General features: G+C 38.8%; 1 protein-coding gene across 2 annotated transcripts; it reads right to left on the bottom strand.

Annotated features, from left to right (window-relative positions):
• Positions 1 to 1926: 1926 nt before the first annotated feature.
• HINT3 (histidine triad nucleotide binding protein 3) lies at positions 1927 to 25934 on the bottom strand. 2 transcript variants are annotated; one of them, XM_033234479.1, is made up of 5 exons: positions 25473 to 25933; positions 14639 to 14756; positions 8364 to 8433; positions 5738 to 5864; positions 1927 to 3025 (listed from the first exon to the last, which is right to left on the bottom strand). In XM_033234479.1, exons 1-5 carry the CDS (start codon positions 25671 to 25673, stop codon positions 2993 to 2995), a joined length of 549 nt encoding a protein of 182 aa, XP_033090370.1. In that variant the 5' UTR covers positions 25674 to 25933; the 3' UTR covers positions 1927 to 2992. The 2 variants fall into 2 exon arrangements, with proteins under 2 accessions (XP_033090370.1, XP_033090369.1); XM_033234478.1 differs by lacking the exon at positions 1927 to 3025 and adding an exon at positions 3431 to 4023 and having other exon boundaries at positions 25473 to 25934.
• Positions 25935 to 26138: the final 204 nt, after the last annotated feature.

Raw genomic sequence — 26138 nt, 5'->3', positions numbered from 1 at the left:
ATATTTGGCTTAAGGATTGGTTTAATTAATGCATGATTGTTCATTGTGAATCCATCTCTACTTTTGTGATTTTAAATAACTAATCATGTAATGAGGATCTCATTCTCCTCAATCAGAAGTGGACTTAGCTATTTTCATTAAGTTGATTTCAGCTGAGTCAGATCTGTTGTTTGTATTTATATTGCAAGGATAAGAGCTGATTCATAAATAGATGAATCAACAAGTATTAGTTTCATTTTAGTGACTTGGAGTATTTGTACCTAGTACATACTAAAAAATTAATGAAAGTTGTGGGCACCAGCTTTTATAAATGACTTTTTCATATCAAAATCTAGACGTATGTAAGTTATAAGTGTTACAATAATAAAGGCTGTGTCCTTAACCTTGGATTCTTTATATGAAAGAGGTGTGTTTACATCACTACAGTATACCTTTCATACACTGATCAGCCAATTTATAAAACATCTTTCATTTGAATTTCTGTTTTTAGTACTATTTTAAAAATCCAGACAGGCAAAATTTGATGGTATTTTCCCATTTTTATTTCATTTGCTTCTAGCAGTTTGAAATAGCTCATTATACAGTTTCACAAATAGTATCACAACATGCATAAACAATGCTCTTGATACCACTTCAAACATTTTTAATACAGGTTATGAATTAGCCTTGTTTTGAACTAGTGTTATAGATGGCTAAGGAGTTACCAAATATTTAGACTACTGAAAAAGCTAAATGGATATTAATTGTAGTAATTGGATTATTAATCTTTATAAGTAAATGAGAACCTCTACTAAAAAATGTGTTTCCAAGGATTTTTAACAAATAGGTTTATATGAGAGCATATAAACCTATAAAAGTTGAATCAATTGGCTAACCACATTTTTGAAGAGGTCCATAAAGCATTTGAGAATTCCTTAAATACTTTACCTATTATTGTTATAATATTGTCAATTATATCCCTGCAAGTTCCCATAGTAAACAATCAAAGATTGCAGTTGTTGAAAATTCTTTCCCTGAAGCTTGTCATAGACTAACTGATTTAAAAAACTTGTAACTGTTAATCTATGTAAGTGGTTAGTGAACTATATCACAAAACAGTGATAAAAAAAAAATCTATAAATCTACTTTTGAGAGCCCATAACCCCTACTTCCACATCCTTTCTCCACCTTTAGTAAATAGGATGAAATCTGAACATTAACATCCATTGTGAAGTAAGTAATAGTGGAAGCAGAACTCAAGGAAAGTACTTATGGGTTTCTCAGCCTAACCAGTCACTGTCTACCTGCCTAACATTCAGTCTTGAATACTCAGTTCTACTACCACCCACTCTCAGAAGTGTTTATCCCTTCACAGCCTCTTCTGGCCTCTTCTAGCAATTGGAGGCTGAATGACTGTTTTTATTTCTTTATTTCCTGATCCTGGCAATATCGGGTACACATTAAATGTTCAACAAACGTTTGCTGAATGAATAAATTAATCAACAAATAAAACAGTATTGATTCCACGTGTTGTAACTTTTTTTTTTTTTTTTTTGAGACGGAGTCTTGCTCTGTCACCCAGGCTGGAGTGCAGTGGCCGGATCTCAGCTCACTGCAAGCTCTGCCTCCCGGGTTTACGCCATTCTCCTGCCTCAGCCTCCCGAGTAGCTGGGACTACAGGCGCCCGCCACCTCGCCCGGCTAGTTTTTTGTATTTTTTAGTAGAGACGGGGTTTCGCCGTGTTAGCCAGGATGGTCTCGATCTCCTGACCTCGTGATCCACCCGTCTCGGCCTCCCAAAGTGCTGGGATTACAGGCATGAGCCACCGCGCCCGGCCTTGAGCCACCGCGCCCGGCCTGTAACTTTTTAATAAGTAATTTGTTACTTAAAACTATGTTTAATATCATGCCCCCTCTAAAAAAGAAAGAAAACTAGTACCTCAGTCTATTTTCAACAATACGTTAATCCTCATGTTCATTTATTCATATTCATATACATGGTACTATTATACATTGGCACAATGTAGGATTAACATGCAGCACCTACTCTTCATTCATATTCACTACTGTGCCTGTAGGTTAGCACCAAAAAAAAATTTCTAACAAAATATGCCTCATGAAATGATATATCAATAGTATTAATATTGTGTTATCAATTTTTCTCATCTAAGCCTATCTCTACTTTCAAATCAGGCCTTTTTCATTATAAAAGCAAAGTTTAACCTCTAATTTCTCTTTGATACAAAAACATGCCATAAAGCAACATTTTCTGCTAGTTTTATTAAGAGAACCACTTTATGTTTCTTCCCCCTTTATGTTATTAGAGGCAAAATTCCATTACACTGAATTCTAATAGCCAATTTGATAGTTATTGTAAATTCACTGAGAGAAATTATATATATTATGTAGCTTTCAGGATAGATTTATTAAAAAGATGTAAGGCTTCAAGAAGTGAAAACTAGCATCTTAAATTTGAGGAAAAAGTGGCACATATATCATTCCTTCCCTCAGCAAGATCAGAGATCATTATGTAGTATGGTATTTTTTATTTTGAAAATTTATGTGTAAAACTATAGAACTGTCAAGAAATAGCTAAGTTCTTTTTCTCCTTCACAGTAATAAAGGTTCCAATAAAGTACTTTCGATAGTAGTTTATTCTTCATAAACAAATCATTACTGTAATTGACTACTTACTGAGAAGTGAAAATATTTTAATTTAAAAAAATACAGAGCCCTTCTTGATTAACAGAATTTGTCTTAAATAGGATTTTATCTATAATATCATATATATAAAATCCTTATACAAGTAACCATTGAAACAAGTCAGTAACAAAATATTGATATAACTGTATCAAAGATCTCAGGAAACAGACATTCAGAAAAGATTTAAGGTCACAAAGTAACAGCCTCTCATAAAACCCAACAAATCTTAAAATTGCAATTAGACTTAAAAGGGACCTAAACATCACTTCGTGCTAAACCAAGATTAGAAAAATCTTCCACTCTTGACATTTTCATGTTTTTAGTTTTTCAATCAAGTGATCAGCCTGTAATTTAAAAAAATACTTTTTAATTCTAGATATCATAGTCTCTATCAAATAATTCTACTGGTATCCCTATTATAATAGCCACATTAGAAGAGTTGAGTACTACATATTCTGTTCCTAAAAATATCTTACAAAAAAACTCTCAGTATAATATAATATCTATATATAATTAATCTACATTGTATATAAATAGGCAGATTGTTGCCTACATTACAAATTCATTAATAAGTTTCAAGAAGAAAAGCAAAATAAATATAACACTAAAGTTTTAAAAAGTAAAGTAAGACCTGAAATGCATATTACTAAGTGAAAGAAGCCAACCTGAAAAGGCTACATACTGTAGGATTCCAACCATATGACATTCTGGAAAAAGCAAAACTATGGAGACAATAAAAAGATCAGTGGTTGCCAGGAGTTAAAGGGGAAGGAGGGATGAATAGGCAGCATACAGAGGATTTTTAGAGCAGTGAAACTATTAGGTATGATGCTATAATGGTGGATACATGTCCTTATACATTTATCAAAACCCGCAGAATGTAAAACCAAGAGTCAACTCAAAAGTAAACTATGGACTGTGGTGATAACAATTTATCAATGGGGTTCATCGATTGTAACAAATTTACCACTGTGGTGTAGGATGTGATAGTGAGGAAACTGTACATGTGGAGGGGTAGTGGGTACTTGGGAACTCTCTGTAGTTTCTACTCAATTTTGCTGTGAACTTAAATCAGCTCTAAAACATAAAGTCTATTTTTTAAAAAAGGTAACTAAAGTCTGTCAGTTACATCATTTCAGTGTTTTTCTCAATCACACTATATAATCTGGATCATTATATAAGATTTTGAAATTAACTTCAATATCTTTATCTTGATTTTTTTCAAAGTCTCATAAGATATTCTAACAAAGTCAGATTTAAGAAGAGTTCAGATTCTCAGGATGAACCAACAATATATCTTATACTTTTATACACTGATGTTTTCCAAGTAAAAAAGTCTTTCCTGTAAGAAAATACAGTCAAAACATTACAAAAATGTATTTTCATTCATCTTTTATTATAAAGGTATAGCTCTTATAGAAAATTAGAAATACAAACAAGGAAAAAAAAAAACCTTTCCTATTACACAAATTTTGTTAAAAAAAAAAAAAAAAAAACCCAGCTGTCCAGCAGAATATTCCACTTTTTAAAATTTCAAATACATACACACATATACACACATATATATGTGTCTTACATATTATTTAATTTTTTTTTATTTTTTGAGACAAGGTCTCACTCCATCACCCAGGCTGGAGTGCAGTGGCATGATCACTCACTATAGCCTCAACATTCTGGGCCCAAGTGATCCTCCTATCTTAGCCTCCCAAGTAGCTGAGACTGTAGGTGGTACAGGCATGCACCACCATACCCAGCTAATTTTTGTATTTTTATATTATTTAAATAAAATCATCTGGGCAACAAGTTGAAAACAGGGATAATATGTTTGAAATGAAGTTTCTAGAAATCAGACACTTTTTACATTTTTCTGTACTATGACTAGAATAATACCATTCATTAACTAATGATAAATAAATACTATTGGATGATTATTCAGATATGGCAACTATAGATCACTTTATCATCATGGACACATAAAATAACACCCTGGTAAATTAGTGGTCAATTGGCCTTAGAGGGACCCCAGAGCTACTTAATAACTAAGGTATATAAACAGACCACAGGTGTATAAACAGCTGAATTCTACTCCACTTTTGCTTTGGCAAAGCAGAATGCTGTAATTTTTTAGACTCAAAACTTTGGGTTGGGCGCAGTGGCTCACACCTGTAATCCCAGCACTTTGGGACACTGAGGCGGGTGGATCACAAGGTCAGGAGATAGAGACCAGCCTGGCCAACATGGTGAAACCCCATCTCTAATAAAAATACAAAAATTAGCTGGGCATGGTGGCACGTGCCTGTAGTCCCAGCTACTTGGGAGGCTGAGGCAAGAGAATCGCTTGAACCCGGGAGGCGGAAGTTGCAGTGAGCCAAGATTGCACCCAGCCAAGATTGCACTCCAGCCTGTTGACAGAGTGAGACTCTGTCTCAAAAAAAAAAAAAAAAAACACCTTCGGCCGAAGATCTAGTAAGTGATGCTACTACTAAAACTCTTTTCTAAGAAGTTTGAACTATCAAAAAACACAAAAACTAAATTTCTACAATGATGTTGATGATACAATAGAGGTAGCAGGTAACATTTCCTGACTACTTACTATTTGCAAGGTACTGTTTTAAGTGCCTTACACATAAGTTATCTTATCAACTCTCTTATCAACCCTAGGTGTAGGCACTATTACCTATATGCAGGTAACAGATAAAGACCTTGAGCCTTAAAAAATGTAAGTAACTTTTACATGAACCCTCAAGCAAGCACTGCACTCAGAATTTGAATCCAGATGTGACTCCAAAGTCAGAACCCTGAATACCATGGTTCTTGTATATCGTATCCGCTACTTGCAATGGGGAAGACTTAGCCATAGCTTCTCTTCCTACAGACTGATGATCTTGAAAATCCCCCAAATTAAAAATATTATTTTGGATATGTGCAAGCAGTATGTTAAAACAGGTAATCAAGCCTATGAGAGCTGTAAGTACCTACTGTTGAGAAGAAAAAACTACAACAAAAAGGATATTTTAAGTATTTTTGTATGCTGCTGACATAACAAGAATACTCACTGTGATAAACCAATAGGAATTGACTCTATAAACCAACTTGGATAAGAAGCCAAGCTGATCCACTGGTGCCAGAACATGAAGGTGCAAGTGGGAAATGGAACAGAATGGTGGCATATGAAAACCCATCCTAAAATAGGAAGAAAAGAGATGATTGACAAACCAGTTCTAAAATAGTTTAAAGTCATTTTTCAGGTGGAAACACATAAATTTTAACAAGATCCAAAACAAGTTCCTAAGGTAAATAGACTGTCACAAATCTCATTGTTTCTTTTTATGCACTTCTGAGGATTCACACACTTCCTCTTCTTTTCATGTTGAAGTTCATAGTAACATAAGCTCATCATCAAGGAAGGCCTTAACAGCATATTATGCCTCAGTATAATCTTTATGAATTCTGAGTTGGCATAATGTCATATCACTTCAGTCTTTATCATCTTAAGCTTTCATTCACTTAAAATACGCCCTTGCAATGAATTTTTTAAAACAGCACTAGACAATCAAGTAGTTGTGTTCATTTATTCAATACATAGCCAGTAGATGGCACACTTTTTCCTTTAATAAAGTACTCAGACATTTCCTACCAAACCAACAGTATTTCAGTAGTGAGATTAATTATGTCATCATAAAAAACTTTCATCATCACCCAGGTTTCTTGGTTAATACTTAAAATAAGTTAGATGATAATGATAATTATGTGCTTTCTAAAAGATACACGAGAATTCCTTTAAATGGTTACAAAGTTTTTTAAATATGATTTAAACTCTTAAAAATAAGCTTACAAAAAGTTTTGCAAGTCCACCTATGCTCAGCAGAGCAAGACACACGTGTAACAATAATCAAAGCCCAGAAATATTTGCCTGTTCAAGGTATCAGTGAGTGGAAGTGTGGAAAGGAGGCAGAGGAGAAGTGCTATACCGCAGCAGTGATCCTTTGGGACTAGCAATGTGGAGTCAGACATGCAGTACATACTTTGAAATTTCCACCACTACCTAGAAGAGGAGACTAGGTTTTCCTTCTGCCAAACAGTCGTATAATGTAGAATCAAGTAATCTAGAAGCTTGAAGCAACTCAAAGGTTCACTCAATCTTTTCATCTTAAAGATGGCGAAGCCATGATCCAGAAAGTTTAAAATATTCTCAAGGTCACAAAGTTAGTCGTGGAGCTGGAGCTGAGACTCAGGGCTCTCGAATCTTTGTCCAGTGTTCATTCTTCTAATAAGCATCCTATGACTGTGTAGGAAATGTGTGGCTTCTGGCCAAAGGGTCTCAAACACCATCTGTTCCTTATCATTATCACACTTTGTAATGTTTAACAGTTTTTGGAGGATTTTTCACACAGAGAATCTCATTTGTACCTACCGGCAGGCAGAGCAGGTATTATCTTGGAGAGGCTAAATGGCATGTCTAAACTAACACAGAAATTATAAGTAGCATACACCACAAGTAGCATGGATGGCATTGGAATTCAAGTCTATTCTGAATTCTAGGTTAAAAGTGTTAGAAGTAATCTCCATTATACCTGCTTGGGTCACAGAAGCAAAATCGGAAATCTTTTAAAAAGAAAAACATTACTTAGATAAATTAAAACATTTGAAAAGATCCGGCACAGTGGCTCATGCCTGTAATCCCAGCACTTTGAGAGGCTGAGGCGGGCGGATCACTTGATGTCAGGAGTTCGAGACCAGCCTGGCCAACATAGCAAAACTCTGTCTCTACTATAAAAAATACAAAAATTAACCAGGCGTGGTGGCATGCGCCTATAATCCCAGCTACGTGGAAGGCTGAGGCAAGAGAATCACTTGAACTCGAGATGCGGAGGTTGTAGTGAGCTGAGATCGCACCACTGCACTCCAGCCTGGGGGATAGTGCAAGACTCTGTCTCAGAAAAAAAGTTGAAAAATTGAACATCATGTGCTTACGCCAGGGTTCAGCAGACAAATTCAAGTTAAATTCACATTAGAATTATAATCATGTGCTTTTTAAATCATATAAAATTTTCCTAAGAAAATTCAACTTGCACACAATTTTATAGGAATGCACGTATGGAACAAAGAAAAGCAGACTTGCTGGGTGTGGAGACTCACACCTGTAACCCCAGAACTTTGTGAGGCTGAGGCAGGAGGATCACTTGAGCCCAGGAGTTTGAGACAAGCCTGGGCAACATAGGGAGACCCTGTCTCTACATAAAAAATTTTTAAAGTAGCCGGGTGTGGTAGTACTCGCCTGTGGTACCAGCTACTCTGGAGACTTAGCTAGAAGGATACTGTAGTCTGGGAGGTCGAAGCTGCAATGAGCCATGCTCATGCCACTGCACTCTAGTCTGGGCAATAGAGTGAGATCCTGTCTCAAAAATATTTTTTTAAAAAGTAGACTAGTAACTATTTTACCTACCCACTGCTCATATAGACTTGTCTGTCAAAACTACAAGTGGAAATTATTGGAAGATACTGAGATACAAAAGGAAGTTTTATTACATTTATACTACCAATGAACTATATTCTCACTTTCAGGAAAACTACTTTTAAACCACAAACTGCCACCTCTGTTTCCATTTTCTATGGAGAAATAACATTTTGAAAAAAGTCAACAATGTATAATAATTGGTTTCCATCTGGAAGTATACACACCTCACATTCGTGAAGTCAGTGAAATTATTTCTTTCAAGAATGGTTTTTCCAACAGTTACCATGTTCTCAACTGTAAAACAGAAAAGACACAACATTACACTAGAGGAGACACTAAGTTCACAAATTGCCATTGACCTTCACTCTTGTCCTATCAAATGTTTAAATGTTTAAATGTTTACCCACATTTAAAGACACATTCAGGCCAGGCACAGTGGCTCACCCCTGTAATCCCAACACTTTGGGAGGCCAAGGCAGGTGGATCACGAGGTCAGGAGATTGAGACCATCCTGGCCAACATGGTGAAACCTTGACTCAACTAAAATACAAAAAATTAGCCAGGCATGGTGGTGCACACCTGTAGTCCAAGCTACTTGGGAGGCTGAGGCAAGAGAATTACTTGAACCTGGGAGGCAGAGATTGCAGTGAGCCAAGATCATGCCACTGCACTCCAGCCTGGAGACAGAGCAAGACTCTGTCTCAAAAAAAAAAAAAAAAAAAAAGGTAGCCAGGCATGATGCTGCACACCTATAGTCCTAGCTACTCAACAGGTGGAGGCAGAAGGATTTCTTGAGCCTAGGAGGTCGAGGCTGCAGTGAGCTATGATTGCACCACTGCACTCAGGTCTAAGTAACAGAGTGAGACCCTGTCTCAAAAATAAATAAATAAAATAAAAAATAAAGACATTCAGTAGCTTTAAGTCACTGAGAAGTTTGCTTATCAACAACTGAAATAAAGTTTCAAATTGAGCCCCAGTGCAACATCACTATCACAAAATCTCACAGATAGGTAGACTTTAGGACAGCTGGCTATTTAGGACATCTGATCATATGAGGACTCATTCTCATCAGGAAGACCAAGTAATTAAACAGAAATTGTTTGATTCAATAAGACAAGAAAACTTTGAATTTGTCTTTGAGCCCAAATTAAGGATATGGTATCCCTTCCAGTCAGCCTATCCTTGACTAGCCAAAACTTTGTATAACGACTCTGGCTTCCAAATCCCATCTCCTTTATCATCTTTCTTGTCTTGGTGTTTTATGGCCTTCAGGTGGGAATAAACCCCTCCACCAGAAAAATTTTGGTAACCTGGGATCTTCAAAGCACAATGCCAAATATTAGTTCTCCATAGTTTCTAAATGGTGTAATCCTTGAAAGAGGAAGAAGTAAAAACATCTACAGAGGATAGTTGATATATTGAGACTTACAAAATCATTGTTAATGTTTTTACTTCTTTAAGTCAGGTGTGAGCTGGGAGACTGCCAGTCTTCCAAGACTAGGCCAACTAGTACCATAGAGTCCAAAAAAAGCTCCAAATTACTTCAAGCCAGAGTATATCTTTTTTTGGAATTTGTTCTTTTTCTAATTTAACTCTACTGTCTGTCTTTGGAGAACATATTTTTTTTAATTGTACTTTATGTTCTAGGGTACATGTGCACAATGTGCAGGTTTGTTACATATGTATACAAGTGCCATGTTGGTGTGCTGCACCCATTAACTCATCATTTACATTAGGTATATCTCCTAATGCTATCCCTCCCCTCTCCCCCCACCCCACAACAGGCCCTGGTGTGTGATGTTCCCCTTCCTGTGTCCAAGTGTTCTCATTGTTCAGTTCCCACCTATGAGTGAGAACATGCAGTGTTTGGTTTTCTGTTCTTGTGATAGTTTGCTGAAAATGATGGTTTTGCTGCATCCATGTCCCTACAAAGGACACGAATTCATCCTTTTTTATGGCTGCATAGTATTCCATGGTGTATATGTGTCACATTTTCTTGATCCAGTCTGTCATTGATGGACATTTGGGTTGGTTCCAAGTCTTTGCTATTGTGAATAGTGCTGGATTAAACACGTGTGCATGTGTCTTTATAGCAGCATGATTTATAATCCTTTGGGTATATACCCAGTAATGGTACATATTTATAAGATTTCAGTCATTTGATATGTATTGAGCTGTATTTTATTGCTCAGAATATGGTCAACTTTGGTGAACATATGCTTTTTAAAAAACATGTATAGCCGGGCACGGTGGCTCAAGCCCGTAATCCCAGCACTTTGGGAGGCCGAGACGGGCGGATCACGAGGTCAGGAGATCAAGACCATCTTGGCTAACACTGTGAAACTCCGTCTCTACTAAAAAATACAAAAAACTAGCCGGGCGAGGTGGCGGGTGCCTGTAGTCCCAGCTACTCGGGAGGCTGAGGCAGGAGAATGGCGTCAACCCGGGAGACGGAGCTTGCAGGGAGCTGAGATCCCGCCACTGCACTCCAGCCCGGGTGACAGTGCGAGACTCCGTCTCAAAAAAAAAAAAACACATGTATGCTATATTTAAGTGGAGTTCTATAAATGTCAATTATAGTCATATTCCTTGATAGTGTTCTTGAACTCTTCCATATGCTTATTATTTCCTCAACTTTATCAATTATATAAAAATTATTAATTTGCAACAACTTTTAGTATGGAAATATTCAAATATAACACAAAAGCAAAGAGGAAAATGTAATGGAATCCCAAATACCTATCAGCTGCTTCAAAATTAGCAACATTTGATTTGTAACAGTTATAAAAACTAGTTATAACAGCCTCTATTCTCCACTTCTGCTGAATATAAATTGAAAAATTCCTAAAAAGCTAAAGTGTGAAATCTAAGAAATAACTACAAGAATGAAAATTAAAACTTTTAATAAGAAAGATGAAATGTTTCAATCAGGTAAATCTAAATTGGACCTAATTGTTATAAGCTCAAATGCTGCCCTGTAGTTATAAATCATATATGTTCTCAAATGTACTGATAGAACTTCAAATGACTAAGGAACTTTGCTGTATTCAGAATCAACAGTTTAAAAATTGTTAGTTAATTCACTAGCCTAAATATTAATGAACTACACATCAAGGTTTTCCATCAAAGTGGTGTCTTACCTTTTAAAAATCTAGCCCAACTGATCTATCATGTAGGCTATCTTAAAATATTGATCAAACTAATCCCAGAACCTCATGACAAAGCCTTTCCAGATTTCAGAAGTCCTAGCCAGAGCAATCAGGCAAGAGAAAGAAATAAAAGGCATCCAAATAGGAAAAGGAGTCAAACTATCTCTCCTCATCAACAATCTGAGTCTATACCTAGAAAACCCTGAAGACTCCACCAATAGGCTCTTGGAACTGATAAATGACTTTAGTAAAGTTTCAGGATACAAATTCAATGTACAAAAATCAGTAGCATTTCCAAATACAAATAACATTCAAACTGAGAGTCTCAAATCAAGAACACAATCCCATTTACAATAGCCACACACACACACACAAATACCTAGGAATACAGCTAGTCAAGGAGGTGAAAGATCTCTACAAGGAGAACTACAAAATGCTGCCGAAAGAAATCGTAGATGATACAAACAAATGAAAAAACATTCTATGCTCGTGGACTGCAAGAATCAATATTGTTAAAAAAGGCCATACTGCCCAAAGCAATCTACGGATTCAACACGACCAACATCATTTTTCACACAACTAGAGAAAACTATTCTACAATTTATATGGAACTAAAAAACCCAAGTAGCCAAGACAATCCTACGCAAAAAGAACAATGCTTGAGGCATCACATTACCCAACTTCAAACTATACTATAAGTCTATGTAACCAAAACAGCATGAGAGTGTTACAAAAACAGACACATAGACCAACCGAACATAAGAGAGAACCCAGAAATAAAGCCACACACCTACAGCCATCTGATCTCAACAAAGTTCACAAAAATAAGCAATGGGAAAATACGCCATATTCAATTAAATGGTGTTGGGATAGCTGGTTATCTATATAGAGAAGAATAAAACTGGACCCCTGCCTTTCACCATATACAAATATTAACACAAGATGGATTAAAGATTTAAATCTAGGACCTCAAACTATAAGAATCCTAGAAGAAACCCTAGGAAACACCATTCTGGACATCAGCCTTGGGAAATAATTTATGACTAAGTCCTCAAGAGCAACTGCAATAAAAACACAAATTGACAAGTGGGACCAAATTGAAGAGCTTCTGCACAGCAAAAGAAACTATCAACAGAGTAAATGGATAACCTACATAATGGGAAAAAGTATTTGCAAACTATGCATGTGACAAAGGTGCAATATCCCGAATCTGTAAATAAATTATTAAACAATTAAACAACCAAAAAACACCATGAAATAATGGGCAAAAGACATAAACAGACACTTCTCAAAAGAAGACATATAAGAGGACAACAAATATATGAAAAAAATGCTCCACATCACTAATCATCAGGAAATGCAAATCAAACCCACAATAAGATACTATTTCAACACCAATCAGAATGGCTATTTTTAAAAAGTAAAAAAACAACAGATGCTGGTGAGGCGGAGGAGAAAACATAACACTTACACACTGCTGATGAGAATGTAAATTCGTTCAGCCACTGTGGAAAGCAGTTTGGAGATTCCTCAAAAAAATTAAAATAGAACTACCATTCGACCCAGCAATGCCATTACTGGGTATATATCCAAAAGAAAACAAATTATTCTACAAAAAGACATATGCACTTGTATGTGAGTCACAGCACTATTCACAATAGCAAAGGCATGGAATCAACCTAGGTGCCCATCAGCAGTAGGCTAAAGAAAATGTGGTACATATATACCATGTAATACTATGCAGCTATAAAAAAGAATGAAGTAATCTCCTTTGCAGCAGCATGGATGCAGCTGGTGGCCATTATCCTAAGTGAATTACACAGGAGCAGAAAACCAAACACTCCGTGTTCCCACTTATAAGGAGAGGTTAAACACTGGGTACTCATGGACAAAAAGATGGCAACAATAGACACTGGGGACTACTAAAAATGGGAGAGAAAAATGGGGGCAAGAGGTGAAACCTTAACTGTTGGGTCCTATGCTCACTACCTGGGTGACAGATCATTTGTATCCCAAACCTCAGCACCACACAATATATCCATGTAATAAACCTGCTCATGTACCTCCAATTTTTTTTTTTTTTTTTTTTGAGATGGAGTCTTGCTCTGCCGCCCAGGCTGGAGTGCAGTGGCCAGATCTCAGCTCACTGCAAGCTCCACCTCCCGGGTTCACGCCATTCTCCTGCCTCAGCCTCCGGAGTAGCTGGGACTACAGGCGCCCGCCACCTCACCCGGCTAGTTTTTTGTATTTTTTTAGTAGAGACGGGGTTTCACCGTATTAGCCAGGATGGTCTCGATCTCCTGACCTCGTGATCCGCCCGCCTCGGCCTCCCAAAGTGCTGGGATTTACAGGCTTGAGCCACCGCGCCCGGCCTCCAAATCTAAAATAAAAGTTGAAATTATCTTTTTTAAAGGCAGATTTGAAGTGAGCTTAGAAATGTCTTAGAAAATGATAGGTGACAAGTCACAGAAGGCATGAGTAGGAAAATGAGCAATCATCCTCAATAGACAAGATTCAGAATCTCCTTTTCAGAAGCTAGAAGTTCATCACTAAAAACTCATAATTAAATTTTGGTGCTAATTTATCTTCACAGGAGACTATAAGGCAGGTATCAACATGATGTCACCATAAGGCAATATGAGCTCATTTGTCATATCGTAACTTGTTTGTTAATAATTTTTCATAGCACCTTTCATTTCAGAGTCAAGAAAGTCCATCATTTAAAAAGTCATAAACATAGGCCAGGCACGGTGGCTCAAACCTGTAATCCCAGCACTTTGGGAGGCCTAGGTGGGTGGATCACCTGAGGTCAAGAGTTCAAGACCAGCCTGGCCAACATGGTGAAACCCCGTCTCTACTAAAAATACAAAAATTAGCCAGGCATTGTGGCGCGTGCCTGTAATCCCAGCTACTTGAAAAGCTGAGGCAGGAAAATTACTTGAACCTAGGAGGCGGAGGCTGCAGTGAGCCGAGATCGTACCACTGCACTCCAGCCTAGGCGACTGAACAAGATTCTGTCTCAAAAAAAAAAAAAAAAAAAAGACATAAAAATGTATCTTTTGGACAGTTTAAATGTTAAATAGTATGATGTCTAGTATATGCTTCAAAAATCACTGTGAGAAAAGGTTAATATATTTTTTTAACTCGTCCATGAGTTCCTAAATATGGAAGCTGCATAATGAATACATGAGTATTGTACTATTTTTTAATGAATTTAAAATTCTTTATAGTGAAAATTTCAAAAAGTCATAGTGCTCCCTTTTCACAGTACTTTTCTTTTTAATCTTCAGTGCCATCACTGATACCAACTGAAGATGATATAAACATGAAGAATACTGTCATCATCTTACCCAGTTCTACTTGATCTTTCCTTAGAGTTCTGCAGTTTCCAATATGCTTCTTTGGCACCACAAGATAATGATGAGTTGCTGCTGGTTTGATATCTTTGAAGCAAATTAGGTCCTCATTCTAAAGGAAAAAACATTTGCTAGTAAATTTTTAAAAAGAATTTCTTAATGCTGTTCTGGCTTGACTTACACATCATTAATCTCAGTCTGACAGGGAAATGATACATACGTCACACCTAACCCCCACTGGGCAATTTTATAATTATGCATTAAGTTCATAACAGTTCCTTCATGAGATGCTCATTGATTCCAGAGAATAAAAAAGACACATAACGTCAAATTTGGAGAAACAATTACGAGTAAAGTTCACTAAAACTTCATTACCAATAATCTCAGAGTTTATTATTTCATTACACATTTCTCTATCCCTACCCTAAAGTTTTTCACTCTTGATACATATTTTTTAAGGTTTGGCTACAGAATCGCAGCAAGACAGATAAATTCCTTTCTACATTTAATTTTTTTCCCAACGTAGCATTTTCCTCAACTATAAAAAGAACATCAGCTAGCATTTACATGTCCAGGGACTGCATTTTTTAAACATTTTTTGAAGCAATTATATAAAAAGACCGAAATGCTGAAACAAATTCCAGTATATTGTACTAATTTATGGGCCCACTACAATACATGTACGGCATCAGTCTTCTGGTTAAATTCCTCCACACGGTAATCTACAGAAAAAAGAACGGGAGAGGAAGAAGAGTGTGTTTCAACCCATTAACATTTGAATGTCAAACTTTCCTAAGAGAAAATCTATATTCGCTAAATAACCACATTAAGTATCTGATCGTGAATATCTTATTAAGTATCTTATACTGATTTTAATTAATTTATAATTATGAGTACTTTATAGTAAAATCAGTATAAGCAGAGTTTCCCTTTAAAAAAATCCATGAATGCAACGCTGCTCAATAGTTCTCCATTCCAAGAGCCAAAATTCGATTCAAACAAGTGCGTCATATCCATTCCAGTAATCCTGGTTATCCTAAGATAACAAACATGACAATTATATATCAATTTTAATCCAATTCTATCATTTTTATTATGGTTTTTCTGTCTAGTATTAAAATTAAAAATTGATATCCATGGAATGTTTTAGAAAAGGATAAGGTCAAGGACTACAATGTTTTTGATTGTTTAAAATTTTCCTTTTTTCCTTCCTTTGAGACAGGGTCTCTCTCTGTAGCCCAGGCTGGAATGCAGTGGCACAATCATGGCTCACTGCAGCCTCGATCTCCTGAGCTCTGTTGATCCTCCCACCTCAGCTTCCCAAGTAGCTGGGACTAAAGATGCACATCACCATGCCAGGCTATATATATATATATATATATATATATATTTCTAGAGATGGAGTCTCCCTATGTTGTCCAGGCAGGTCTCAAACTCCTGGACTCAAGTGATCCTCCTGCCTCAGTCTCCCAAAGTGCTGGGATTACCATTATTTCTTTAACACTTCCAGCTCAGAAACAATTAAAATTGAGGGTTAAATCTAGTAGAAGAAAATTGCCACAATTGTACTTCCCAGATTGATTCATAACACAACAATGTTACATATCTTTATTTCCCCTCAATTATGGCATTAATTTTTCAAAATCCAGAGGCAATTCTTTCTGGTACAGAATACAACCTGGTTAGAATTAGTTTGAGATGATGTAGCTGTACTCTACCTCACAGCAGGAATAACACTTCTTTAGATTAATAGAACTAGCAAGTGCCAGTCTAATGGCTAGTAGGAGAAAAGCTAAAGAGGTTCCTAAAAACCTGTTGTCTCATACTGCATAACTTAGCCATAGGAATGAACCAAAATGCTTAGTTTGTCTTCCAACCCCTATATTGAAAGGTTTTGGTTACCAACTTTCATATATCAATAATTTATTTTCCCAATTTTAATTAATTAATTACCCAATCCCAATCCTAATAAAAACTACCAATCAACATGACTGTCATCACCAGGAATAGATAAAATTCCTCTCAAAAATAAAGAAACTTGATGTTTTAGTTAGCCTGCACCCTGACTAAATTAGATTTTCATGAAGTTTTCTGAAATATTGAAACTAGCTCTGATGTCACCCTTTGTCCCATTCCTACTGCTGATCCAGGCATCATTTACATAGTTCATCTTAAGAAAAATGATCCTCCTATTCCACAGATACACTGGCAAAAATATGAAATGATATGTGTGTGTGTGTGTGTGTATATATGTAAAAACTATTCTTTGCAGCATAATTCATGATACCAAGGACTGAAAAATAAACCAAATGTTCATAATGCATCTGGGAGACTTGTTTAATAAATTATGGCACATCCACACAATGGAGTATTGTGTGGTTCTAAAAACGAATGAGGAAGATTTTCATATATGTATGAAATTATTTCTAGAACATATTCAAGCTTTCCTTAAAAATAGCAAGGAGCAGAAGAGTGGTTAAGCTATCTTTTGTGTGTAAGAAAGACGAATACAAATACAGACATGTGAATACCTATTTACTCACAATGGAAGGATAAACAAAAAAGTTTTTAAAAGTTTCTTATGGAGAAAGAGAACATGGCAGAGAGGGCAAGAGAACGGATGCTAGATTTCTCCAAATGTACCTTGCTTTACAATTTGGACTCTGAAAACATGTAAATATTTAACATGTATACTTCACACTTCACAAGAAAAAAAAGAAATCCCTAAAAATAAAAGACAAACAACAATAAATGAACCTAACTGTATGTCATTTTGGTAGCATAATCATTCCATTCAAAGAAAAGAATGATATCAAGTGACTTTAAAATACAGTATTTTGCCTATCCATCCCTAATGACATCCACTAAAAGAACATTTTTATGCCTGCACTGAATTTGGATCATAGGAAAGCTCCTCAAGTGTGGGGCATGCCATATTCATCTTTGAACTACAAGTGAATAACAAAGTACACCTGTCAAACTGCTGAATAAATAAATGACAGATGCTTCATAGAAGATCAAGTTACTGATACACCCTCCTCTATCCCTTAAAAAATGGTGTGTCATTTGGGTTTTCAGGTAGTTTTCCAGGAACAGAGATAGGTTTTCTATGATCTTTCAGTTTCTCTTTGCAAAACCCCTTCTTAAATTGGAATTGTGGCTATTTTTGAATTAGATCAGTGTGTCTCAACCTTTTCTCATTATCACCTCCCTAAGAAGCCTTTATAGACGTTTTCTGATTGCCCCCTCCCATGATGTTTTAATGTCACAGATACACTGTATATATGTTTATGTTCTGTATGGTATACCTATGCTTTACATATAAAAAGAATAAAAAATGTTTTTCCCCTGCCACCTCTGCTCCGCCCCAGGGAAGAACCAACTTTTATACTTTTGGTAATACATGGATGAGAGGAAGAGCTAGCCTATCCTGACTTCATTATCACCACTGACTCTAATCATCAATTTAAACACAACAAATAACTGTTTCAGATTTCTTTAAATCTGAAAACCCAAATAGGGCAAATTGGCACTCAACTTCCATTCTAAATATTTGTGTTTTCTGTAATGCAGAACTAAAAAAGCTAAAAATCCCAGAGGGAATTTAGATCATGCCAATCAAAAAGCCATGTTTTTGCTGCTTCTGTTATCATCCATCTTCCAAACTTGGCCAGCTCTAAGACTACAAAGACAGGTTTTTTTCTTTTCTTTTGTTTATCTTTCTCCCCCTCCCCCTTTTGAATACCTTATCACTAGCTTCAAAGATATCAAGAATGGCAAGACATCTATTTTTTTCTTGGGAAAAAGCTGCCAGCATGGACCCAGCAGATGGAGTGTGTCTTTGAAGCCATGTTTCTCAACCAGAGATGGAAATACATAGATGGCTCTTTTGATCATGGATACTGCCAGAATTTGGTGCACAGAGATCAGGGATGCTAACCATCCTGCAACAGGAGAAATAGTCCCAAAAAACAAAGTAGAGTTGTACGCAAAACGCCAATAGCGGCCGGGCGCGGTGGCTCAAGCCTGTAATCCCAGCACTTTGGGAGGCCGAGACGGGCGGATCATGAGGTCAGGAGATCGAGACCATCCTGGCTAACACGGTGAAACCCCGTCTCTACTAAAAATACAAAAACTAGCCGGGCGAGGTGGCGACGCCTGTAGTCCCAGCTACTCGGGAGGCTGAGGCAGGAGAATGGCGTAAACCCGGGAGGCAGAGCTTGCAGTGAGCTGCGATCTGGCCACTGCACTCCAGTCCGGGCGACAGAGCGAGACTCCGCCTCAAAAAAAAAAAAAAAAAAAAAACGCCAATAGCATTCCCACTGGAAACATCACTTACAAGTAGCAGTCACACTGCTTCTTTATCTCTGAATCACAACTAAAGAAGCATCTTTCTGAGGTTAAAGTTCTAATGGCAGCCACGTGACTCCTGCCTTCCTCACTGTGTCAGGGAAAGCAGCTCTCCAATAAACAGTTCTGCAGTGCTGGTCTGGGTGTCATTCCTGAAGGACATTCTAGAACCTGCTTCACCAGCCCTTCTAAAGAGTTTTTTAAGCAAATGATTCCCTACATTAAATCAATTTCTGCTTTCAGTAACTAGAATTTTTTTTTTCTTTCCAGCAACTGGACCCTGACTGACATCTAAAGCAAATGTTAAAAGTAACATTTGAAAAAAATTTCAGTATCATGTCATCTAAGGTGCTAGGCAAAATTTGATTAAAGAATGGGGACAACGTTCAAGTTAAATTGACACTGAGTTACTTCCTCAGTATAGTTCCAAGCAAGGTAAATTCTAGTCCAGTGTTACTCAATTACTTTTTCATTATTGCTTATCTAATGAGCCTTTTAAGACTTTTTTCCCCTAATCCCATCTCCATGAGATTTTAATACCACAGCTTTACTCTCTGTTTATTCTATGTATATCTGTGCCTCATACATGAAAAAGTAAGATATTGTCCCATCACCACCAAAAACCAATTTTCACCCCTTTGGGAGTGTCATTTGCCCCATTGAGAATGTATAGTTGAGCCTTTGCTTAGTTTTAAATCTGCAGTGTACAATTAGACAACACCATATGGAGGTTTATGGAGTGAAGAATCTTCTACAGCTTTTGCTGGAAAGGTTTGCCAGACTAACCCCTCATGATGCTGGTAACTCCAATTTTTCCAAATGGAAATTTTTCTCTTTCATATTTGAATTACACTTTATATAAACCCAACAGTTTCTAAATGTTTACAACGAATATATTTTAATGAATATAGGAATGTATGATAAAAACCATCGAATTATGTTATATAATTCTTTTTAAAATGATTAATCTTAATCTTCAATGAGTGAGCTCTTGTACATAAAGTCATGCTAAATTCAATCTGAAAAAGATAGACAACTTTTGGGAGCACTATTTTTTTTTTTTTTTTTTTTTTTGTTTTCCTATTCAACAGCAATCAACACAGAACACTTCTGTGACCAAATGTATGGAGGTGTTCCCACAAGCAAACAATCAGTTTTGCAGCAGACACCAGCTTGGTGTCGGTAGTTCAAAGATGAATATGGCATGCCCCACACTTGAGGAGCTTTCCTATGATCCAAATTCAGTGCAGGAATAAAAATGTTCTTTTAGTGGATGTCATTAGGGATGGATAGGCAAATCATAGGTTTCCAGCCATGATTCCTAGCTCATAACTCCCAATGCCCTTGTTACAGTCTTTTTTTTTAATCATGTTGAGGCACTTTAGGCCTCAGAGACAGGCCTCAGAAAAAGAATCTCTCAATCTCTCTGACCTTCTCTTGTCCTCCCTTTACCTGCCCAAGTCAGGACTATAATCTTCCCTGACCTTTCTGATTGTGGATCATGAGACTCTCATTTCTGAAAGGATTCTGCCTCCTACCCCAGAGGAAGGAAAGCTGCACACAGAGGCCAAGAAGAATCTGGACAGGCCTTGCTGGGTTTCTCCACTCCGTCTACCAGTATTAGATCATACCCTTTTTGTCCAGTCACATTAATACAGAATTGTCAGTCAGGCCTATCCAATGAAGACTCCATAAAAGGCCCAAGAGAACAGAATTTAAAGAGCTTTTGGATAGCTGAACTCATGGAGGCTCCTGGGAGAGGACACGCCTGAGGAGGACATGGAAGCTCTGCCCCCTTTTCCCCATACTTAGGGCTATTCATCTCTTCATCAGTATCCTTCAGAATATCCTCTATAATAAACCAGGAAACCTAAGTGTTTCCCTGTGTTCTGTAAGCCACTCTAGCAAGTTTTAGAACCCAAAGAGAAGGTCGTGGGATCCCCAACTTCAAGCTGGTCGGTCAGAAGTTCCAGAGGCCTGGAATTGCAACTGGTGGGAAGGGCAGGCCAGTCTTGGGGACTGAGTCTTTTTTTTTTTTTTTTTTTGAGACGGAGTCTCGCTCTGTCGCCCAGGCTGGAGTGCAGTGGCCGGATCTCAGCTCACTGCAAGCTCCGCCTCCTGGGTTCACGCCATTCTCCTGCCTCAGCCTCCCACGTAGCTGGGACTACAGGCGCCCGCCACATCACCCGGCTAGTTTTTTGACTGAGTCTTTAACCTGTGGGATCTGATGCTATCACCAGGTAGTTAGTATAAGAATTGCAATGGAGGACACCGAGCTGGTGTCTGCTGCAAAACTGATTGTTTGCTTGTGGGAACACCTCCATACATTTGGTCACAGAAGTGTTCTGTGTTGATTGCTGTTGAATGGGAAAACAAAAAAAGCAGTTTGTGTTTTTCCACTGACAATGGGCTATTGTATATATTTACCCTATTTCCCTAATTTAGGGCGTAAATTAGTCCAAAGTACTGATTATGTCTTATTTCAACCATGAAAATATCCCCAGGCTCTTCATATTGTTTACTTTGTTTCTAACCAAGAAAAATTCTCACCTTGGATGTGATAGAAGTCTGGATCCCACCCCTTTTGATGACTATTTTTAGACAAAGCTTTCTAGAGCTACTAGCATCTATTTTCCTTGAGTTTCATTATTGGAATTGCAGAATACAAAATTTAAAAGCACTTTCTAAGGATCTACTAAATATTGAACTCTGAGTTTGAAAATGCACTTTACCTCTCTTTAGCCTACTTTTATATTTAGTAAAATAAAGGGAGATTGAAGAGGCAGAACTAGGTCCCTCCTGACTCTATGGTTCAGTCCAACAGAGGTCTGCAAACAGACAACTGGTGTGCGTATTCTTTCTCCTTGTCAGGTGCTATCTTTACTTCCTTCTCCTATTCAGCATATATTCCATGGTCTACCACTTCAGCCACTTGCTTGCCATAACTTCTTTTTTTTTTTTTTTTTTTTCCAGACAGAGTCTTGCTCTGTCACCCAGGCTGGAGTGCAGTGGCACCACCTCGACTCACTGCAACCTCCACCTCCCGGATTCAAGCAGTTCTCCTCTCTCTGCCTCCCAAGTAGCTGTGATTACAGGTGCCTGCCACCACACCCAGCTAATTTTTGTAACTTTAGTAGAGATGGGGTTTTACCATGTTGGCCAGACTGATCTCAAACTCCTGACCTCATGATCTGCCTGCCTCGGCCTCCCAAAGTGCTGGGATTACAGGCATGAGCCACTGTGCCCGGCTCCGTAACTTCTTAACTGTGTCTCACTACACTTCTATACCACCTACATGGCAAAACCCCAACCCTAAGTCAATACAACTGCCTACTTTGTGTAATCCCAGCCTTAGGCTGCTGCTGGCAAGTGGATAGAGAATCACACAACTGAGCAGACTGGTATGACCTGAAATTGAATGTCCTCAACCTTACATGACCTGAAATTGAATGTCCTCAACCTCACGTGACCCGCTGTACAACAATCCTTATTTCCCTAATTCTCTCTCCCAGCCTTCAGAGGAGCTACTTCAAAGCTTTTACTTGTAAATAACCATATAATTGCTCCTTCTCCTTTTTCAAGGCTTAACCCAAATGTCACCTACTTAGTGCAGATTTTCCAGACTGAAATTTTTAAACTGCATCCCGTTCCTCTTTATTTTCTGCCACCTAATAAGCTATAAATTGTACTTACTATTTTGAGTATTATCCTTTTCTGCAACTACGATGTAAGTGCCATAAGGGCAAGGAGTTTTGCATGTTTTGTTTATGGCTGTATCCCCATGCCTCCAACACTGCCTGGCACACAGTGAGGAATGAGTTTCCTCTTTCCCAGGGGCAACATTCTACCCCCTGGACCATTTTAAACCTCTCTCTATAAGCATCTTCCCATGAGATTTGAACACACAAACATCTTCACTGTTTTAAAAGCTTTCTCTTAATCCCCAACTTCTCCTGTAGCTACCACTACCTTTCTCTCCTCCCCTGGATTGCCAAATTCCTGCGAGAGTTGTCTGTATTTGCTGTCTTCACTCCTTCCTTTCCCAAGTTCTTCTCAATCAACTGCTATCTGCCTTTTGCTTCACCACTTCATAAAATTGCTCTCCTCAAGGTCAACGAACATCACTTTGGGGACACAACCAGTCCTGATCTGACTTGGCCTCTTTGCAAGGACATACAAGGGTCACCTAACCCAGATTTGAGGATGAAGGCAGGCTGATATGGCTGCTGATATTGCTGACAATTCCTTTCTTTTTGATATACTCCCTTCTCTTGGCCTTCCCAGCGTTCCTTCTATTTCTCTGTTCCTTCTCTCTTCCCTTTTCAGGTCCTCTTCCTCTGCCTGTCCCTTATGATGTTAGTGTTCTTCAGAGTTCTGTGTAGGCCTCCCCTTCACTTTTTAACCTCCTGGGTGACCTCATCACTTCCCTTCTTTTTCAGTTTCCATCTATAAACTGACAGTTCCTGTAATCTGGTTTAGAGATACAGATCCCTCTACAGAGTGCTAGACTATCCAACCATTTAAAAGACATCTCTAGTTAGATGGCTCAAACTCACCTGAAACTCCATGACTCCATAGCTGAACTCATTGTTTTGCTACTCCCCACCACTCCCCCGATTATCTTTTCTCCTCCTTTGTTCCTGATCTTAATGAAATGGTAGTACCACTACCAGTTTACCCTAGCCAGAAACCCAGAAATCACCTTTTACTTCCCCTCTTTCTTTTCCTTATTCTCTTATATCTAAATCAAGGTTTCTAAACCTTGGCACTTCTGACATTTTGAGGACTGGATAAGTCTGTTTTATGTGCGTGTGTGTTGATGGCGGCGGATGGGGGGGGTGGCTGTGCTGTCCTGTGCACTGTACCATGTTAATAGCAACCCTGGCTTTTACCCATTATTTAGGTCCCAGACGCAACCCCCAGAAGTGCCAGAAGTTGTTACAATCAAAAGTATCTCAAGATATTGCAAAACGTCCCCTGGGAGGGCAAAATTGCTCCCAGTTGAGAATCACTGACCTGTATCCATCAAGTCCTGCCTGTTTTACCTCCTGAATACTGTATCTCTTAAATTGATATACTTTTCATAATCTCCTCTACCACATTCTCATTTCAGGCCATCATCAGGGTAGGTTACTCTAATAGCCTTCTAACAGGTCTCCATACCTTCGGGCTGGTCTCCTCCAAATCATTCTCCACAATGATCCCAGAATGACCTTTCAAAGATCAAACTCCTTCCTGTAACTCCGCAACATCTTCCTCCCAGTCCACCATTAAACATTGTGAAGCTTTACTTTGCTCTAAAGACAAAATTCCTTCGCATGAATTCCAACACACTTAATAATCTGGCCCCTTGTTTACCTCTCCAGCCTTGTGTTTCATCCTCTCAAACTCTATGCACTAGACAATTTCTGTTTGTTTTTCTATCACACAAACTGAACTTCTCGGGGGGTCTCTCTACCTGGGACATTATTCTCTCCATTTCCTCATGTGATCAACTCCTACTTATTTCTTCAAGTCTTATTTCCTCTGGAAAGCCTTCCCTAATTCTTCAGACCTGGTTAGATGCTCCTCCCATAAGCTTACAAAATACTGTAAAATCATCTGACCACAGCACGAGGCATCGTAATTGGCTACCTCCTCTGTATACACTCCGCCCTTTAGACTGTAAAATCTGGACACAGACTGTCCCTTATGTTGCTCAACAACCTCCAAAACAAGGTGCTTAAAAGGAATTCTATTTATTTTTTAAAAATAAAGGAATGTTGACTACAAAAGACACAATCTTTGGAGTTAATTCTCTCAAAAAGTTGTTTCTATATGGACAAGTAAAACCAACAGAATGAAGTGTGTACCAGATTATCCATTTAAAAATATCTGGGCAAAGTCTTCATGCTCTGAAAATGTCCACGCATCCCAACTGACAAAGTGGAATTCAGAGGCAATTCAGTAATAGTTTGACCTAAGACCCACTCCCTCCAGCCTATTTTCTGCCAATCTAACAAACAGCTTTTCACAATTATCATTACCTATTTTCTACTAGTTTTCTCATGAGTATCGGTATTAGAGTGTGCAGGATCTAAAATCAGTATCTTGAAGGTGGGGGAGAATCCTTGTAATAAAAGCAGAGGCCACAAAATGTTATTTGTACCAAGTACCTGGGTACCTGTAAACACAGGCCAAAGCATTCGGCCCTGTCATTCACTCTTTGCCCCTCGGAACAGCAAAGATACCGCTGGAGCCACTGCCTGTCCGTCTCCTAGGAGTGCGTCTGTCATCAGCACCCGGACCCCGCAGAAAGGCCCGTAGTGGGCGTATCCCCAGCTTCCCCGAGCTCCATCCACACAGAGCAGCCATGCCTCGGCGAGCTGAGCAGCGATCGGGATCCTCTGCACCCGGTCCACACCGGCTAGGCCTCTCTGCCGGAGCTCCAAGGGGCGGCGAGGTCCTCACCCACCCCCGGCCGCGCGTCGCCGCCCACCTCGCAGTACAGGAGTTCAGTGCCCGGGTCCTGCTGCCCCGCGATCCGGCAGAACACGCAGGTGCTGTCGTAATCCTTGGGCTCCGGTGACTTGGCAGCGGCTTCATGGGTCTCCACTGAGGAAACCATAGATTCTGCAGTCGCCGAGGCCTTAGAGTCAGGGGCCAGGCCGGCGCTGCGGTTCACCTGTTCCTCCGCCATCGCACCCGCCCCTCGCGGCCTAGAGTCTCGGCCTCTCCAGGGCTACCGGGCCCGCGCAGGCTCCGCGTTCCGCACCTACTCCGTTTTACCTCGAGGCGTCCCCCTTCGCCTGACGCGGGGCGGTGTTCCAGGCTGAGGGGAGGGGGAAAGAGAAGCGGTGGGGAACTTCAAAGCCTGAGGCCAACTTCAAAACCAGCTGCCACTAGAGGGCGAGCGATGGCGCTGCCGAGAGTCGTCCTGACCCCTGCGCCTCGTTGGTAATGACGCACGACGTCTGCCAAGGCGCAGAGCGCGCCGCGGGTCGTGGTGACATCACCGAGGCGCGGGAGCGTCTGTCATTAGGGAGCATGTTGGGTATTCTGGACAGGCTTTCTTCAAAGCCCATAGTATAGCGTGTCCAAATATTGTATTACGCTGCCGTTTTTCAAAAAAAAAAAGTTTTTTAAAGTTTGGTTTTTAAAATTT

The sequence above is a fragment of the Trachypithecus francoisi genome, unplaced genomic scaffold, assembly GCF_009764315.1.
Source record: "Trachypithecus francoisi isolate TF-2019V2 unplaced genomic scaffold, Tfra_2.0 Lachesis_group15, whole genome shotgun sequence".
Taxonomy (NCBI): Eukaryota; Metazoa; Chordata; class Mammalia; order Primates; family Cercopithecidae; genus Trachypithecus; species Trachypithecus francoisi.
Note: the sequence above shows the minus strand (reverse complement) of the source record. Positions and strands in the feature narration are given on the sequence as shown.